Raw genomic sequence first — 18,736 nt, 5'->3', positions numbered from 1 at the left:
CTCAACCCTCTTTGGGTGCATTTGAGTGTACATTTTTCCCAGGAAACCCATAAACATCAAAACATTGAAGAAATCCCATCGGTTATAATTCGGAAAAATTAAGGATAAAATCGGAAATTGAATTGAATGAGTTTTTTTTCTCGTAGGCTCCTCTTTCCCAACGTACACAACTTCTTAACATCGAAATCAGATGGCGATAATAGAATTACACTTAAATGTGGTTGCAAAACTATCAAGAACTAAAAGTACTGAAATAATAAAAATTATATATTCAAATTATATATATTTATTGTTAGATTGGCAACTTTAGAAACCCTTTCTTTTACTCTTGTTCAGAAATAAAAACGACAAATAAAGCATACCATCTAGCTTAAAGTCGTTAACTAGTTAAGGTTAATTAACAGAAACATGGGTTATCGTATTGGTTTCTTGAAAACTTCTTTATTTGGAACTTAAAATTTAATATTAGCATTAAGAGATTATCGATCACATTCGAATATAAATCTCTCATTTTATGGATGCACCGACGGTAGCCATACGATAATACATCAAGAATTCGGCTTCATAATCCGCATATGTTTGATTATTGTAATTTCTTTCAGCTGGAATATAGTGGCGCAGCGGATTTGCTAGCATAAAGTCGTATAATTTTGATAGTTTTTGCAGTGTTCGATTAGTGTTTATGTTAACCACATCTATTTTATCCAGCATTTCCTCAATTTGCTCGCGGTGTTTTTTGATTTTTTGTTTGCAGCTTTGTGCGTCGACTATATGATAATAATATATAAAAAATAACACATACATAGATAATTAAGGACTACATGTTATGTTATGTCCGATAGTAATTATTAGCACTGCCTACCCATAACCAAATCCAAATCCAATTTCAAGTCAAGCGAATGCTGGGCAATTAAACACGCCCATTTGATACGATTACGTACTTCCTGTAAAGCCCCTGAAGCTGTCAGTAGACTGCCTGGCGCCAATTGCATTGTAGAAGAAAGTTCACGTGATTCCACGATCAATGGATTGGGTGACAGATGGTAAGCGCTGAAATTAACCAGAAGCACAAGGGTTACCCATGTTTGGGTATATGTATCTATCACATTTCGAAGCACTCTAAATGATATCTCACCACTCTTTCGTTATACAGCTAAACTTTTCAAATGGGATTTCGGCGAAAGTAGATAACTCACTGCAGTATGGTGGTAGAACGAAACGTGTTTCGTTGTTGTTGCATCCGGTAGCCGCAGGCATAAGTGTGGTATCCGCACATCCCACACTTCGTCTAGATGTTCCAGTATTATTTGCTGAGGTTGAGTTAAGTGACATCATGGTGGAGTCGAAGTCTAATTTCGTGCTACAGAATACCATGTCTCCACCACCCATTTCAAAGCTATCGCCAATAGTAGATATATTGTTGTTAACTTTAAGCTTCGTAGGCAGGAAATTGGATTTCATGCATCCGCCAGTAATGGGAGCCACAGCTGCACCAATAGTGGATACTTGCATATCATCCACCATACGTTTCAACATATTTTTTGAATAAAGAATCTTTTCCTTGATTTGGCCAAGTTGCAACATTTCATATTGAATTCTATTAATCGATGTATTGATGTTACTGTAAACGTGTTTAATAGATCCCAGGATAACCTGTGGCAAAATTGAAATCAGATAAATTTATGTTTTTAGAGACTATATTCTTACCTCATGATTTTCCAATTGTCTAGCTCCATAGTCAATATCTGCTTTACATTGTTCAATTTGTTGAGCTATGAAATCATTTTGACTTTTTGAGAAATTGCGCAAATTATACTGTACCAGGTAGTCCGATATTGTTTCATTGATATTTTCATTTGTATTGGCGTTAAATAGATTGACCTTCTTTTCTAACTCGTCTACAAAGGGACTATAAGCATCGGAGAATTTTTCTTCTAGCATAATACGTTCTTTGCGTGCGGACAGGTATTTAACTACTATGCCTAAAAGATCTGCTTTTGTCTGCAAAAGTTTTATGTCAAAAGAAGACAGTGGGTCTTTGCTGCCTACTCCACTGAGGGAATGGCTAGCTGAGTCCTCATTATTTGATTTATTTATTAATGACATTACATATTGAAGTTGTTCTTCCTTCAAACGCATTATTACATTGAAGAAAATAAAATTAGGCATTCTTGAGAAAATGGCACGCATTTTTACCCACAGCAAATCTTTTGCTTCCTGAACGCTGGTAGCTTTAAATGATTAATCACGTTATTTGTACATTTGTTCAATATGTCATTAACTTACGACTGCTTCCCTGATTTATGTACAATGTATAAAAATCGTCGAGATCTCGAAGCGCTTGTTTAACTTCGTCCATGGCAATAATTTCACTCGCGTTTTTAACTGTCAAACGCACAGGCATTGTAGCAATTATTAATTTTTTATTATTTTCCTCCTGTTTAATCTGCTTCCGCAAAGCCACAGAGTTAAAGTTTAAAATATTGATACGAGATCCCAGAGTTTTCTGCTTATGCTGGAGACTAATGCGTTGGATGTCTAAATAAATAAATTTGATTTGCTAAAGATATTTTCTTTTAAACTACTTTTCCAATAATAAATTACTCTTTGTTTTTATATTAATAACCAGAGTCTCATATTCCTTTCTGTATTCATCTAAACGCATTACGACGTCTTCCTTGTGCTTTTTAAGATCCTTTACTTTCAGAAAAATTTGCAGTTCTTTGGGCAAAAAAATTCGAGCCGATGCCTATAAAGAAATAAATTCGTAAGGATATGACCCATTAACACAAAATATGTAGGTATGAATGTATATATTTAGCCCTTTACCGACACCATATGACCCTTCTGATTCTCCAAACGCTTCAAAAGTATACTTTCGCGTACCTCACAAGCATCTTGCCGAGATCTTACACGCTTAATTAAATTACAAAATAAGTCACGTTGGCGCGATTTATAAATCCTGGAAATATTATGCAAATCAGAATATACAAATTTTCTATTGAATCGTACGAGTAAACTTACGATTTTAAAGCCTCTTGGGTTGGTATAGCTTCCGGCGGACAACCCAATCTGGCTGCCCACATCTGAAAAAATTCTATATCCATTTCTAGTGGCATTTAAAACTCAGTATTATATTATAAAAAAATAATTGTATATTGCTTTGCACCCAAAAATATATTTGAATTATATTGACCATTCACAATTGTATGCTCGCTGTTTGCAAACAGGGATGTCATTTTTTTTCTGGGAATGAACTGTGGTGGCCGTTTTACTTAATTAACCATCAATTTCCCCTTTTAGTTTGCATAAAACGTTTAAATTGTTTAATCATTCGCGTTTCGCAATTAATACATTTTTCCGATGACATTGTATCAAAAACATCGGAGAAAGATTCGACCACAGATTGTACTACGCAACCAAGTTGAGGCTTCTTTACTTGTGCGCCAGTTGGTTAATCTTTAACGTTGTGAATAACAATTTTCCAATTCAGCACATTTTTGATAATGTGGACATACTTTATTTTTTTTTATAATATTAATTTCAATCATATGGCATCACTATATACTGCACAAACAAATATTGACAATTGCGCGCATTTTTTTACACTACTGACAGCGAAATTCCTTGAATGGACTATTTTATTCAAAAAGTTCATTGTACGTAAATGAAGAAAATATAAAATTATAAAAGTGATATTTAAGAACTACTAGTGGTTAAAAAAACTGAAAAAAAAGAAAATATATTAACTGATTGAAATATGAATATAATTCACAAGTTCTTCAATCGTCAGCAAGGCATCAGTAAGTATCGTAAATAAAGTGTAATTGTTGGTGTAAAAAATTTGGCGGCTGAAGTGGCGCGACCTGGAACCAAACCAGAGAAGATTTAGCGGGAAATCCAGCCTAGATAATTTTGTTTGTGTATTATTAAGTTAAAGTTAGATAACAAATGAACGGATTAAAGTCGGTCATCCAACTAAATTGTGCTGTGCATGCAAAATAATAGACAAGAGACTTGCAACATATCGCTTTGCATACACGTATATATAACAATATCAATATTTTTCGTATTCATTTTAGCAACTGACTATACGTATGACTTTGCCCTACGTAGACTTTGTGTGGCAAAGGAAGACAGCTGGCGTGGAATCTTACCCTCCAATTATAGCTCAGATTATAATCCAGAACCACCCATATTTTCGGCAAAATTTTCCAAATGTAATAATTTTAGACACATATTGGCTATTGCTAATGAAGATGGAAAGATTGCATTGCAAGATACCACAAAAAAGAACGAAGAACCAGAAGAACGTTCTCTTAATGCTCCTCAGTGTCACTACAATGCAGTTTTTGATTTGGAATGGGCGCCTGGAGAGATGAAATTTGTTTCTGCATCAGGGGATCACACAGCCAGCTTATGGCAAGTAGATGAACAAGGAGAAATTCGGAATATACGATCATTTGTTGGTCATACACGGTCTGTGAAAACAGCGGCGTTCCGTAGACATGATTCATCTGTCTTCGCAACTGGAGGAAGAGATGGCGCTATTATAATTTGGGATACGCGTGCAAATTTAAATGTGGACTTAACACCACGCGCAGATAACTGCATTTATAGTGGACACGTTGGTGGGCCAGGTACCCCGGTATCTCATAGAAAACGCACTCGAACACCAAAAATGACACCTAGTGCTACATCAAGTAGTATCACAGGTCTAGCTTTTCAGGTTGGTGTTAAATTGTACAAAATTTTATGTTTACATAAAACTATGTTCACATTTTTTTAGGACGAAAACACTCTAATATCTTGTGGGGCCGGTGATGGAATTATAAAAGTATGGGATTTACGACGAAATTATACCGCATACAAGAAAGAACCTCACCCAAAACATAGTCTACCATATGCTGGTTCCAGTACGTTTAAAGGATTTACCAATCTTCTTGTTGATGAATCAGGTTCTCGTTTGTTTGCTAATTGTATGGATAATACAATTTATTCATATAATCTGTGTTCGTATTCGTCGAAACCTCTAGCGGGATATAAAGGCCTACTAAATAGTACTTTCTACATAAAATCTTGCCTTAGCCCAGATGGTAAATATTTGTTAAGTGGAAGTAGCGACGAGAAAGCTTACATATGGAATCTTAATTATCCTGATGAACCATTGGTCGCTTTGTGGGGTCATACTGTAGAAGTAACATGCGTTGCATGGGGATCTACCCACGACTGCCCTATTGTAACTTGTAGTGATGATGCACGTCATAAAATTTGGCGTATAGGGCCAGAAAATATATCGGATTTCGATAACGTGGAATTATATCGAGGTCATGCTGAGTATGTTCGTCAGTTTGGTCGAAGGGCACATGGATCAACACATAAATACAACTTGCGAGACCTTGAGAATACTCCACGTTCACTCAAACGTATAATGGAACAAAATGAACGTACTCCTAGTTCCGTAGAGAAAGTAACAGCGAAACGGTCGTTTCTAGAAATGCTGGGAGGAGTGGCTGGGGAAGATGATGGTGAAGTATATGAACCTAAGCGACCAAAACCTTTGGAATCTAGAGGTAAACAGCTTAGACTTTTTTGAATTAGTGGTTTTATATTAGCGTTATCTTTTTTTCTAGGTCGACGCCTATTTAGTCCATCAACGTCGAACGTGGGAAACTCTCTGAGTTTGACATCGCCACAGACCCGCCACATCAATTTGCAACTTATTCCGATTCCAGAGGAGCCGTACACTTCTTCCACAAGTTCAACCACAAACTACGCGGCCCATACCCATAGTAATGATAGCAACCAAGAAAATACAGTAGAGACTGCAACGCCATATATATCGTTAAAGCAAATTTGCCCGACCATACAATCGCCACTCGGTGAAAGAGTAGTGACTGAAAACCATAATTCCGATTACACATCTCCAACTAACGCGGGAACGTCTAATAATTCAACCTCACAACAGCCACCTCTATCTTCAATGATTTTTTCACCGACCTCAAATCTACCAAATTATGTGCTTAACGGTGAAGCACCCCATTTGGGGATAATGTCACCAAAACGTAAACACAAGGAAAAGATTGACTGGTTAACAAAAATACGAAAGCAAAAATTGATGTCCTCGCGTAATGCAACACTTACCGAAAAAATTATTGAAGATTGTAATGGATCACAGTCTCCGATAGCTTCTACATCATCACGTTTACAAAGTTTGAGGACAACGGAGGCTAGTCCGCACTCCAATGTCACTCCACGTCGACGTAAGTCGAGTGGAACTCGTGACATACTATCTCATGACTCACCTTCGACGTCTCGCCATCTGGTCTCACATCCTCCAAAAACACCAACGTCAAGTCGTCGTAATAGTGAGACTACTATTTTGCGATTTTTTAGCGTTCGGACACAACAACGAAGCGACACCACCGAATGTACATCACCTGCTGTAGAAACTACGGAAATTCTTGGCGACCTGCAACCTTTGACTTTGACTTCTGCGGGCACCAGTACGATTGGTATTGTCAATAGGAGTATAGCTTACAATACGTCTACACATACTCAAGCCACCACCATCTGTAACGAATGACTTTAATATTTGTAAACATTATTTTTAATTTTGCGCTTGCTTTTTATTATTATATATTAAGTATGTTTTCGGTTGTCCTAATATGATACGGATGACTATATTGTGAGTACACCCAAAGGTGGAACCACCGTTATTTACTTTTTAAAAAAGTTATTATAGTATTTAAGACTTATTCATATAAAGTAGTGCTAAGTGTAACCGATAGACTTTTCTAAAGTAAAATAGAAAATTTAAGACATTTACAAAATAAAAAAGAGGTAACGGAAAGACAACCTCAAAAATGTTAAATAGTTGAAAATGTTTTTAATCCTTAAAAGTACTTCTCACATAAGTACGCGACACCTATTCTATCTTATTTAAAAAAAAAAATGGAAATTTTATTGACATTCTCGTAATACATTACATGTTCAATGACAGTGGGGTTTCCTACCCAAACGGATTTGAATTATTATTCGGTCAAGGACTTTTAAACTCATAATTTTAAATTTTAGAATTTTTGTGCCGCTACAGCAAAAACAAATGGCACTTGTTGGACAAATCGTAATTTTTTCATGGGCAGTTGATTAAAGATGTACAATAGAATTCTTAGGAATAAAAATTAAATGCAAATTTCGCAGAAAGGAGATGGAAATGGCAATTGTAGTGCACAACGTTGAACAAATTTGTGGAAGTTTGCCCGAGTTAAAGTTTGGGTTTTGATAAGTAGTAATTTTTATTATTTCTAATGAATGAAAGCTTACTATTCGAAGACTCGACAACGAACGGTTAACAGGATAGTCGAAAACGAGCGGTTAGTCGAATAGTCGACGACTTACGACAATTTGACTATACTGCAAATATGAAATTATTATTCGAATAAAACCCTATCCAGTCCAGATCGAGATCCAGCATTATTAGAATTTGAAGTTTTTAAATTACTGCCAATTACCAATAGGAGCTTTTAGAAATATATGTATGTCTATTAAATATTTACAGCTGACACACACAGTTTGCATCAACAATTTTAAACTTAATGGCTATTTGTATGAGTAAAATTATTAAAAATTTTGACACTAAGATATACTTGACATTACCTTTCAAAAGTTTTTACCGTACAACAAAAACATCGATATCATCAAGTAAAATTCAACGACACAATTGGAGTGATGGATTTGGTTCTAGATATTGAAGTTGACGAGCCAAAATTGTGGGGTAACAAAATAAGGAGCTTAGTTAAAGAGACATACTTCTCGAGATAGTAACGGTCATCGCCAACATCCTTTATATAAAGTTATGATATAGTAAATAAAATTTTAACAAGTTCACATGTATCTTTGTCCGCTGAGCATTGTCCCCATTGTCGCAGTGATCACATTTCCATGAAGGCAACATTTACATGTCCATGTTCCTGATAAGGTGTTAATTAAGTAAGGGAGAACCTTGAATATGATATGATACAATATACATATGTATGTATGTACGTATGTACATACATACCTGCTCGAGATATTCAATCCTGAACACCCGCAGACTTTTGGAATTATTTCCAATACCGAATAATTCCTTTAACACATAAAAACAAAAACTAAGCTTTCAAATTTAAAAGTAAAACAAATTTCAATTAATTACATTAAGAAAAAGTTAATTCCAAAGTAAAAATTTCATTTTTTTTATTAACATTAATAGTAATAATAATAATTAACATCAAAAAAAGAACTTTTAGTTCCAAAAGTAAATAAAAGTATTAGAAGTACATATTCAATGTACATAAAAAATTAAGCAATTCAAAAAAGATTATATAAGTATTAATATATGTATGTATTCATAAATGGTATGCAAATGAAGAAAATGCTGGGATTTAACTTACGTACAAATATAAAAAGGTTCAATAAAGCTTATTGAATTAGGTAAAATATATATATATGATTTTTTCATAAAAAATAAAGTTGCTTTTCCAATGCGTTGTGTGGTAAACGATTAAGGCTCTCAGCAACTAGGAATGCTAATTTGTGCGCATATTGGCATACTGCAGGCACGCGGCAAGTTCCACTCCAATTATAATAAAGATGTGTCATTTTGTACGTTAACATTTGTATTTTGTCGGCATCGAGGCCCATAGTGTCATAAATGACATTATAACTCGTAGGCGACACCGTGCCTTGACGCACTGACTGCGAAACTAAAAAGAAATCATATCGTTCAGGTAAAGTAATGACATCGTCAACCACGGTTCCTGGAACTGGATTTCGCTTATTAACAAAATAACGTGTATTTATGCGTTTTGAAACCACTATAAAAGCCATGGGACAAGGTGTCGGTTCTCCTGCGTTTTTGTAAATCTCATCTAATTTTTCTTTTAAAAACTTAACTTCAGTGTTAAACACCTGAGGCAATTGTCCATCACCTACACCGTCACGATAAAATAGAATCTTTTTTGGCAACATGCCATGTTCATTTCGATATGCTTTTAAAGCATATGTCATGTTCATCGCTATTTCATTCGAAAGCTCTTGTCCTTTCAAATGTTGTGAAACTGTGGAGAAATATTGAGGTTTAGACTTCAAATCCATTGTTGCAACCAAAGCTCCATATGATTTATTTTTTTCTTTGCCAGAATGGCAGACATCAAAACCAACTGTCATCAAACCACTTATTGGAATTTCTGTCATCCAAGGGGCCCCCATAAGTTTGGCATTCATTTGTATGACCACTTTAGTTGCGATAGACATTAAACCGGAAGCTCGGTCACCTCGAGGAGCAATAGTTCGAAGAGTTACAACCTGAGACGGTACTGGACGATCAATGCAGCATTTTTTTTTTATGCAACTATATTTTTCTTCATTGGCAGCCGGCATTACTACCATTAACATTTGAAGATCACTTGCTACAGATGTATTAATGGCCTGTGAATAAGTGCCATTACGATCGTCTAATATTTGCTGGTACATTGGTTCAGCAATTCGCATGCGCATGCCATTAGCTGCTCTTATGCACATTTGTACGAAATTTTGAATTTCAGTCAAATTTCTTTTAAGGGCTATCACGCACCATCTTCGTATATCAACATTCTTATACGGTGATTTATTTCGCAATTCTTTTGTCCAATCAGCATAAACATTACAATCAAAACGTTCATTGTTACCAAAAACTATTCGACAAGATGGTATAACACGACCTGGAACTTCGACGAGATTTTTATCTAAATTCATATTCCAAGCTTTTAGAACGTCAATACTATCAGGAGTCCCAATCAAACGCGTATTGAATGTTTTCAAACGTTCAATACGTCTATCAGGCGCCAAACGAGTAAATTCACTCATTGCTCTCATTAAACTGAAATTACTTCTCATTGCGTTAGTTAGCCCAGTTGAGCGTGACAACTCCGGAATCAACATTATAAGCTCACTTTGACCAGCCCGTATATTACGTTCTGAAGGTCGAGATACCAATAGAGGTTGTTTTGCGTCTTTTATATGAATATTATAACGCTTTTTGTAATATTCCATGTAAGAAATATCACCATCTTTTGTTTTGAATTTAGACATTGGAGAAGACTCAAAGTCGACGTCATCCACTCGATATGTTTTATTATTGTAGTCTGTAAGTACAATAGTACCGACAACTTCATGTTTAAAAGAGTTCAGTGGATCCTGCTTATTTTGGCATTCCTGTAAAGTCTTATAAACAGAATCAGTGCGCATTACTTTATGAGCTATTTCCGCACATAACAAGATATCTTGCTCGTGTTGACGAATAGAAGTCTGATAACCTGGCCATAATTCAAGACAATAGGCATTAAGGGAATGTTTTGCTTTTGGATCGTAGAAGTTACGTCCTACGAGTTGTAATTTAAGACCCTCCATAGCGCGACGTAAAATGAGATTTAATACTTGAAGTTGTTGAGAATCGGTGACGTCTAACTGCCCCACGTGTTTCAATTTGATTTGAATGGTTTCCTCTTCTCGGTTCTTCGTTATAAGTTCCAAGTCCTGTTTCTCCAGGTATTGTGTACAAAATAACATAGTTCCATCGAAAATATATCCACCTAGTGTATTTTTATGTTTTGCTAAATAAGCACGTCTAACGCGCACCATGTCCACGTCTGGCGCAAAGTCAACGCGATATTGATGTATAGACCACGTTGGTTTCTTCAAAATACGATAATAGTTTGTTTGAACAACCACCTTTGTTCCAGTTTTACCAGTTTTCGTAACACAAGTAGGAGGACGAGAAGTTACAACCTCAGTTAATATACGCTTTCCACGCACTGCTCCTCGAGAATCTTCTCTAACCACAGGCGCATCTCCACTTGCAATATCTCGATGTGCAGTGGCTCTTCCTTGCATAACGGGAGCAGGTGCGCGTTGTTGAATAGGTGCAGTACTGCAGCTTTGCTGCTGCAAACCAGAACCACGAGCGACTCCTGAACTTGGCTGACCCCAAGCAGATGTTGATGGAGCTTGAGGAAACCTCCTTGAAGAACCTGATGCATCTGCATCTTGCTCACCCCGTTTGCTCCGGTTTTCAACTCGAGGTTGCTGTGGATTTGTCGCGCGCCCTCGTCCTCTGGAGCGACCAGCACTTGTTAATTTATCCATCCTTTAGAACGTGCTTTCTAACTAAGAAGATACGATAGGTACAATACGAAACAAACAAGAAGGTCAGGCCGTTATTAAATAAATGCACGCCAAAAGAATTTGACTTTCAAGTAAGAGTTGCCACACTTTATTGCATGACATGAAGCTTACAAAAACCGGAGAACATAAAGCTATAAAACACGTTCTCTGCAAAAACTTGCAAAAATGTACACAGAAGCATTGTAATATTTTAAAGTCGCCCCATCATGGATAGAATTGTAGAATGCGTCTTCTGTGTCATAAAAGTTTATAGTTTACAATTGCTCATACATAAAACTACTATTCTAATATATAGATATGAAAAATACTAGTATATAGCATGGTTCTCGAACATGTTTACTCATAGAAAGAGAGAATAAAGACGTAAAATGAATATGTGTGTATGTATGTCGTGTAGGGCGAAAGGATTGCACGCCGAAGTGTGTCGTGTATAGCTACTTTAAGAAAAATATTTTATATGTGGTGTCGGAGGTCGCCGTATATGAATAATTAACTTCAAACATTTTAGTAATACAAGATTTAAAAAAGTAAGAGAAGTATAAACATAATAGTAGGTATTTAATTATAACTAATATAAAGAAATGGACATATCATACATATTTATACTTACGCAAATCAAGTAATATTTGAATGCTCTATTGCTAATTAAATAGCAATAGTTTGGCAGCCCAAAAATTGGCCGATGGCATCGGTCTTTTGTTAATAGAGTACAGTTGAGTTTTATAATATACAGTTATACATACATTAAGTAAGGGGTTATACTTTTGTTGCTCATTATCGGGAAATTTTCTTTCGGTGTTCTTCATTGCATCCACATGGCGACTCGTGTTTCCGAACTTCCTGCGCCCCCTTTCATATAATTAGCCTGCGACGGGATGACAAGAAAAGGGGAGAGAAAAGATAAGTAAACATGTAATTTTTTTTTTTTTTTATTATCAGTTGTTATTACGACAAGGCTATTTTATGCTTCTCTTTGCAAAATAACGTCAGGTTTGTTAGAGCTTTGAATAATTTTACATTTTACATATTATTGGCATCCTCTCTACTGTCGTTGGCAAGTTTAAAAATATTTTTAAATTAGCGAGAGCGACAACTGAGAGCGTGCTGTCGTGTAATAGTGCACTGTCTAAATAACTGTATCCATAAGAACGTGTGTATTTTAATATTTGAGAGATGTCGCTCTCTATGGGATCATTTTGGAATTCTTTCTATGGTTGCAATTGCGATGGGAAATAGGTATACAAAAAATTAGCTTTTCAAAATATTGGGTAGTCGAAAAAGTCTTTCATATTTCTAATAAAACTTCAACTTGTTTGTTTTTTTATGTTTTAGTAAATTAATAAACAAATATGTACCATTTTGGTCGACCACTTCTTCCGCTAGAGACATTATTTGATCAGTGTGGAACGAAATTTCCACAACGGAAGCGAGCGAACCATTGTTGTGCTATACGAACTGATACAGCATCGTCTCTGTAAACTTCACCTTTTATACAAAAATTTCAAAATATAGCGAATTTTTTCATTATTTTCACTCGTTTTTAAACAACTGTAATTTCTTTTCAACTTCCCCGAATTTAATTTTTTTTGGTTAAATGAAGCTTAGAATCTCATCTTTCCAACACTATATGGTATGACACAATGTGATTGGTAGCACTGGAGATATACGACTGCGACATGTATTGACAAAATACGAAAATACTTTTTCGAATACCCAATATTTTTATTGACCGCGTTTCATGTACGCGTAGAAGAGTTTAAAATTAGAGTAAGAGGCGGAATGTAAAAAGTTGTAGAGTCGTGACGTATGAGCGACCCCAAAGGATAGCTTGTACATAATGAGCGACAAAAAAGTCCTTGTCCCATCAAGTTAGTCTTACAAGGGTAGAAAGAAACTTTTCTCACGTAGCAAAATTATGTATGTTTTTCAGACAAGCTGCTAGAAAAATATCGGAGGCTGGGATTTAGAATAGCATCCCCGAATTTCGGGAATAAAATGGGTATCACTGGAAAGGTGACGTTCTCCAGATCACGAATATATATATGTGTATATACTTGCCGCTGACTTATAGTTTTAAAGATATTTGCATTTAAAGTTGAAAAATTGACAACTTTTATATTGATAATTTGTATATTGTGAATAACTTTTTCACTTATATTATGCACTTTTCACTTACTAACACTTTACTATAACGTTTCTGTATATTAATTTTTTTAATATTTGTTGTAAATAAAGCTTTATTTTAATTATTTTATTTTAGTTACAATTCTCTGCATTTGCACAATAAGAAAAGGTTGTCATGGTTATTTTTTTTCCGCGCCGCGCTTCAAAGATAAAAATAAAATAAAGCTTTATTTACAACAAATATTAAAAAATTAATATACAGAAACGTTATAGTGAAGTGTTTAAGCGAAAAGTGCATAATATAAGTGAAAAAGTTACTCACAATATACAAATTATCAATGTAAAAGTTGTAAATTTTTCAATTTTAAATGCAAATATACTTAGAACTCTAAGTCAGCGGCATATATATACATATAAGTATATATTTTCGTGATCTGGAGAACGTCACCTTTCCAGTGATACCCATTTTATCTCCGAAATCTGGGGATGCTATTCTAAATTTTACCCATATCGGATATTACTTACCACCTAATAGAAAAATAAAATAGACGCAATGTAAATATAATGTACTGCGTTTTATTGTAACTACTTTTTCAATTATACATATGTATTTAGATAGAAGTCATTAAATTTAATTAACTTTGACCTTAGTTCGTTTCTCTTCAAATGATTTCATTACTTCACTTCGTTTAGTTGCCTTTAGGAAATTGCTGCCCACACCAAGTAATAATACGATGTGACAGATGTGTAATAAGCCGCTGGAGAAATCCGTACTTGGATATGTATTCCAGCACAGTTCAATCAAACCAAGTAAGAGAAATCGTATACCCAAGCTGTAATTTGTTGACCATATGAGGTAGGGCAATGAATGATAATACCAGACGTAGAATTGATAGTGCAAGGAACGTGCGCAAAGCATCCCAAGAAAGTTACAGAGAAAGAATGGTAATATGGCCAATTGTGAACATTTTTCAAAATGTATCGAGACCTTCTGACGGTATTTTTGAATTGGAGGTGGGGCTTGGGTATTTGGTTTTAATCCAGTGCTATTTTGTAGACCTTTCTCAAACGATTTTAAGAACTGCTGTTGATCAGGGGTCAACTCTTCTTCGCTATCCTTTTCCGTAACTTTTTTGCTTTTTTTGCGATTTTTAGCTTCGTTAATTCGATTTTTTTCCAATTCCATATTCTTTTGGTCAATTTGGGGTTGTAACTGATCTTGTAGTGCTCGTAAACGCACATAACTCTTAAAATATATGATCGCTGAATTTGCAAATAAAAGGAGAAGGAACATATGTACCACGATTAGAAATGCATGGAAGGCCTTATTTTCGAACAATGATCGCGTAAGGAACCTATAATTTACTGTCCATTTGTGTTCAAAAACGCGTTCAAAATCGAAACTTCCTTTTAAATATGCCTTAGGATATGTTATGAGAAATGGGGCTCCTAGAAGTAGTTGTAAACCTCCACAAATAGCTAATTGCAGTATAGTCTTTAGGTAACCTAAATTAACTATGTAAAAAAGCAAGAGTGCTGGAGCAAAAAGTAAAATATTCATTTTAACGCCTACTGCTACACTAAAGCAGATACTACCAATAGTCCATCTCCGATCAAAAAACAAGTTTAATGCTGCGTACAGAAACAAAACTGCTATGGGATCATTGAAGAGACGCAGAACATATATAGAGTGTATGCGGTATGATGTGAAGGTACTTATCAATAACACATATGGAGGAACTTTGCGGCTTTTAGTATACAGACGCAGTACAAGCCATAATTGCAAAAGGTATATAAATGCAAATATGTATTGAGCTAAGCGAATATTTTGTCCATATGAAGTTATATAGTACAACGCCGAATATATGTAGACAAATGCTGCAGGATATACAAGTGGGCCGGTATCACCTACACAAATAGAAAAAAATTTATAATTTTCAGATAGTTATGATTTTGTAACAATATTTTTAATATACTTTCAAAAACTGTTTCAATTGGCTTATAAAATTTAATAAATAATAAAAATATATCAAATAAGTATGGTGTATAAAAATACTTTCTATATAAGTATGTATGAATTAAAATAAACTAAACAGTCGAATTTTTTGGAGTTTTGGGGACTCTCTGTGCTGAATATTTTTATTATCATTGTGAATTGCTATCAGCTGTGAATAGCTATTGTGAGTGACAAAAGCAGACGTACCGATTGAAGCATGGTTGGTGCTGTTACCGCATAGAAATGTCCCTGTCTGAAGGAGTTATTGTGAAAATGTTTTCATCAGCAAAATCTATTAATCTGCGTGCATTTCGACAGCTCTCAAGTCGTGCTAATAATTACTATCCAGCAGAATGTTTTGGAATGCAACAAATGACACAGCGGCGATCCCTATCTGGCTGGAATGGAGGAGAAAAAATGGTGCCGAGATTATTGTTGACTACAATACCTGGGCGACAACAGCGGTTTGATATACACATGACTAATGTTTTATCCGCCAAAGACTACTACCAAATATTAGGTGTAGCCAAAAATTCTAGCGCAAAAGACATTAAAAAAGCATATTATCAGCTGGCTAAGAAATATCATCCTGACACGAACAAAAACGATCCAGATGCTGGCAAAAAATTCCAAGAAGTTTCTGAAGCATACGAAGTTCTAAGCGATGACACCAAGAGACGTGAATACGACACGTATGGTCAGACATCAGAGAGTATGGGACGGAGTGGAGGATTCGGCGGGCAGGGTCCGCAAGGTTTTTCACAAAATTGGCAATTTCGTTCTACAATTGATCCAGAAGAATTATTTCGTAAAATATTTGGCGAAGCTAACTTTCGAAGTAATAGTTTTGATGATTTCGCCGATTCCAAATTCGGCTTTGGTGCCGCACAAGAAATTGTTATGGATTTAACATTTGCACAAGCTGCTAGAGGTGTCAACAAGGATGTCAACGTTAATGTTGTCGATACGTGTGCAAAGTGCAATGGATCAAAGTGTGAACCTGGCACAAAACCTGGTCGTTGCCAATATTGTAATGGAACAGGAATGGAAACTATTTCTACGGGACCATTTGTAATGCGATCCACTTGTCGTTATTGTCAAGGAACGCGTCAGTACATTAAATACCCATGTACTGAATGTGACGGCAAGGGACAGACGGTACAACGCAAGAAAGTAACCGTTCCAGTGCCAGCAGGTATAGAGAACGGACAAACAGTAAGGATGCAAGTTGGTCGCAAAGAGCTCTTCGTAACCTTCCGCGTAGAAACCAGCAAATATTTCAAACGGGAAGGCGCCGATGTTCATACGGAGGCCTCTATATCAATATCGCAGGCTGTATTTGGCGGTACCATACGTGTACAAGGTGTATACGAAGACCAATGGATTAACATACCTGCAGGTACTTCGTCACATCACAAAGTGTTTCTTCGTGGAAAGGGCCTGAAACGTGTTAATGCCCATGGCCACGGCGACCATTATATAAATATTAAAATTGAAGTACCGAAAAATCTTACAACCGAACAAAAGGCTATATTGGAGGCGTATGCAGAACTCGAAACGGACACACCGGGACAAATCAACGGAATTACCAGACAGAAAGACAACACCAAAAAGGCTACGTAATTACACTTTAAACATATTTTTTTGTTCATACAAGTAGTTATTTACCAAAAATTTTTGTTGTTACAGAACAGAGGACGCCCCGAAAACGTTACTATCGAAAATTAAATCGCTCTTTAACAGATAGTACACATAATATTAGTGATTTACTTGTGTATAAATGGGTAGGAGTTAATGATCACTTGTATTAGAAACGATACAATTGAATGCTTTATTGTTTTAGTTAGTCTAATAGACGGTGAAAACTGTAATAAAATACATTACTATTAATAATAGCTGTAAAAAATCAAATGAGTTGAATTATTGTAATTTGGAAACAAATAGTTACGGATGACTGTGTTGATTTTAAAGGGGTTTTTCGATAAATTTATTAACACCTTGAATATTAAAGTGTGTATCGTGTTCACATGTATCCAATAAATAAGCTTCTAGAATTTTTTCACAGCCAATTGCCAAGTAGATACTAGAGATTCGATAAATTTTGGGCGGGACTTAGGTTCGAGTCAAGGTACACCTAAATCCCTGACTTTCAAGGCTACATAACTGGAATGGGTCTGGATAAAAACTGTCAGTATTCTCACATTTTGCAATTAGGTTGGGTTAAATGATTTAGCTAATGACTGGACTAATTAAAGTATATGGGTTTCTGAAAACTGTCCATGAACGCAAGGTTCGGAGATTATTCAATAAAAATAGTAACGTTTTTGGACACTATTGTTCACTAATGGCTTTAAACTTAGGTACATATATATACATATATGTATATGTATATACATATCGTCATCTAAAATGCAAAATTAAAATCAAAACATTCGAAATTCGAGTTTTTCTTAATTTTAGATTACCTATACATACATACCTATGGTATGTATAATATTTATCTGTTATCAGATATAACCGTGATTCAAACTTTGTTTCAATAAGTAGTTTATATGTATAACGTTTTTTGCGTCTCCTTTACGTTATTTTGCATTTCAGGTGGCGATATGGATATTACTACGCATGTATGTATGTACATATATGTACATATAATTTCTTTATAACCCCATTTTATTTGTACCGGCTAGATTGTTATAGTGTAGTACTTATATAGTATGTACTTAAGTTTAAAAATAGAATACATACACTATGGCTTTGTAAAATAAATTACTAACCTTTCAGCTGTCCATAATCTAAAGTTCCATTTAGAAATCCCTCACATTCTTGCATGTAGGCGATCCAATCTATTTCTGTGTAAGGGACCCTCCAAATCACATTGATGTTTATGATCAGCTCTGCTAACAATATCAAAACTGAGACCAAAGGCAATGCGGCCGGATCCAAAAATAAATACTTTGCATACTCCAAATTTGCGTACTGCTCGAAAAAACTCTTTACTTTGAAGCGTTTGTTTACAGATTTATTGCCACCCGGTGGGTGGTTTTTGAGGTTCAATGGCGGCATTTGTCCAGCTGAGCTACACTATATACTCCTCTATCGTTACTGCTTTGTATCGTTGATTTTCGTTGTTTGTTTCTTATCAAGTATACTGTTCAGTCAAATTTCTCCGTCAAACCAGCACAGTGTGACATTATGAATTGTCAGTAAGAAAGAAATGTTAGCATAGCTCACTTTATCTATTGTGAATATTTTTTGGATACATCAGAGAACGTACAGAGAAAGCAGAGAACGTTTATAATATTATAAAATGTAAATACATAATATTATAAAATATTATAATTAAATTTATAATATTATAAACGTTCTCTGGAACGTATCTACGTTCTGGAACCTTATATAATGAATTTTGGCATA

At 35.3% G+C, this 18,736-nt stretch overlaps 5 protein-coding genes across 6 annotated transcripts; 2 read left to right on the top strand and 3 right to left on the bottom strand.

Moving 5' to 3' along the window:
• Positions 1-421: 421 nt before the first annotated feature.
• LOC120773009 (augmin complex subunit dgt5) lies at positions 422-3,134 on the bottom strand. Its single transcript, XM_040101931.1, has 8 exons — positions 3,025-3,134; positions 2,830-2,962; positions 2,605-2,749; positions 2,287-2,538; positions 1,708-2,231; positions 1,136-1,653; positions 863-1,050; positions 422-767 (listed from the first exon to the last, which is right to left on the bottom strand). Exons 1-8 carry the CDS (start codon positions 3,117-3,119, stop codon positions 508-510), a joined length of 2,115 nt encoding a protein of 704 aa, XP_039957865.1. The 5' UTR covers positions 3,120-3,134; the 3' UTR covers positions 422-507.
• Positions 3,135-3,458: 324 nt separating this feature from the next.
• Positions 3,459-6,855, top strand: LOC120773008 (protein lethal(2)denticleless). The gene is made up of 4 exons (XM_040101930.1): positions 3,459-3,803; positions 4,083-4,729; positions 4,790-5,573; positions 5,634-6,855. Exons 1-4 carry the CDS (start codon positions 3,761-3,763, stop codon positions 6,584-6,586), a joined length of 2,427 nt encoding a protein of 808 aa, XP_039957864.1. The 5' UTR covers positions 3,459-3,760; the 3' UTR covers positions 6,587-6,855.
• A 1,531-nt stretch (positions 6,856-8,386) lies between these two features.
• On the bottom strand, positions 8,387-11,266 carry LOC120771071 (protein aubergine). Its single transcript, XM_040098883.1, has one exon. It carries the CDS (start codon positions 11,161-11,163, stop codon positions 8,497-8,499), a length of 2,667 nt encoding a protein of 888 aa, XP_039954817.1. The 5' UTR covers positions 11,164-11,266; the 3' UTR covers positions 8,387-8,496.
• A 2,616-nt stretch (positions 11,267-13,882) lies between these two features.
• On the bottom strand, positions 13,883-18,498 carry LOC120770948 (lethal(2)neighbour of tid protein 2). Its single transcript, XM_040098661.1, has 2 exons — positions 18,097-18,498; positions 13,883-15,234 (listed from the first exon to the last, which is right to left on the bottom strand). Exons 1-2 carry the CDS (start codon positions 18,383-18,385, stop codon positions 13,958-13,960), a joined length of 1,566 nt encoding a protein of 521 aa, XP_039954595.1. The 5' UTR covers positions 18,386-18,498; the 3' UTR covers positions 13,883-13,957.
• Positions 15,483-17,233, top strand: LOC120770950 (protein tumorous imaginal discs, mitochondrial). 2 transcript variants are annotated; one of them, XM_040098662.1, is made up of 2 exons: positions 15,483-16,941; positions 17,012-17,233. In XM_040098662.1, the coding sequence occupies exons 1-2, from the start codon at positions 15,566-15,568 to the stop codon at positions 17,067-17,069; spliced, it is 1,434 nt and encodes a 477-aa protein (XP_039954596.1). In that variant the 5' UTR covers positions 15,483-15,565; the 3' UTR covers positions 17,070-17,233. The 2 variants fall into 2 exon arrangements, with proteins under 2 accessions (XP_039954596.1, XP_039954597.1); XM_040098663.1 differs by having other exon boundaries at positions 15,484-16,941; positions 17,017-17,233.
• Positions 18,499-18,736: the final 238 nt, after the last annotated feature.

This window comes from Bactrocera tryoni, chromosome 3, assembly GCF_016617805.1.
Source record: "Bactrocera tryoni isolate S06 chromosome 3, CSIRO_BtryS06_freeze2, whole genome shotgun sequence".
In the NCBI taxonomy this organism is placed as follows: domain Eukaryota; kingdom Metazoa; phylum Arthropoda; class Insecta; order Diptera; family Tephritidae; genus Bactrocera; species Bactrocera tryoni.
The sequence above is the reverse complement of the archived record's forward strand: the minus strand, read 5'-3'. Positions and strand labels throughout refer to the sequence as shown.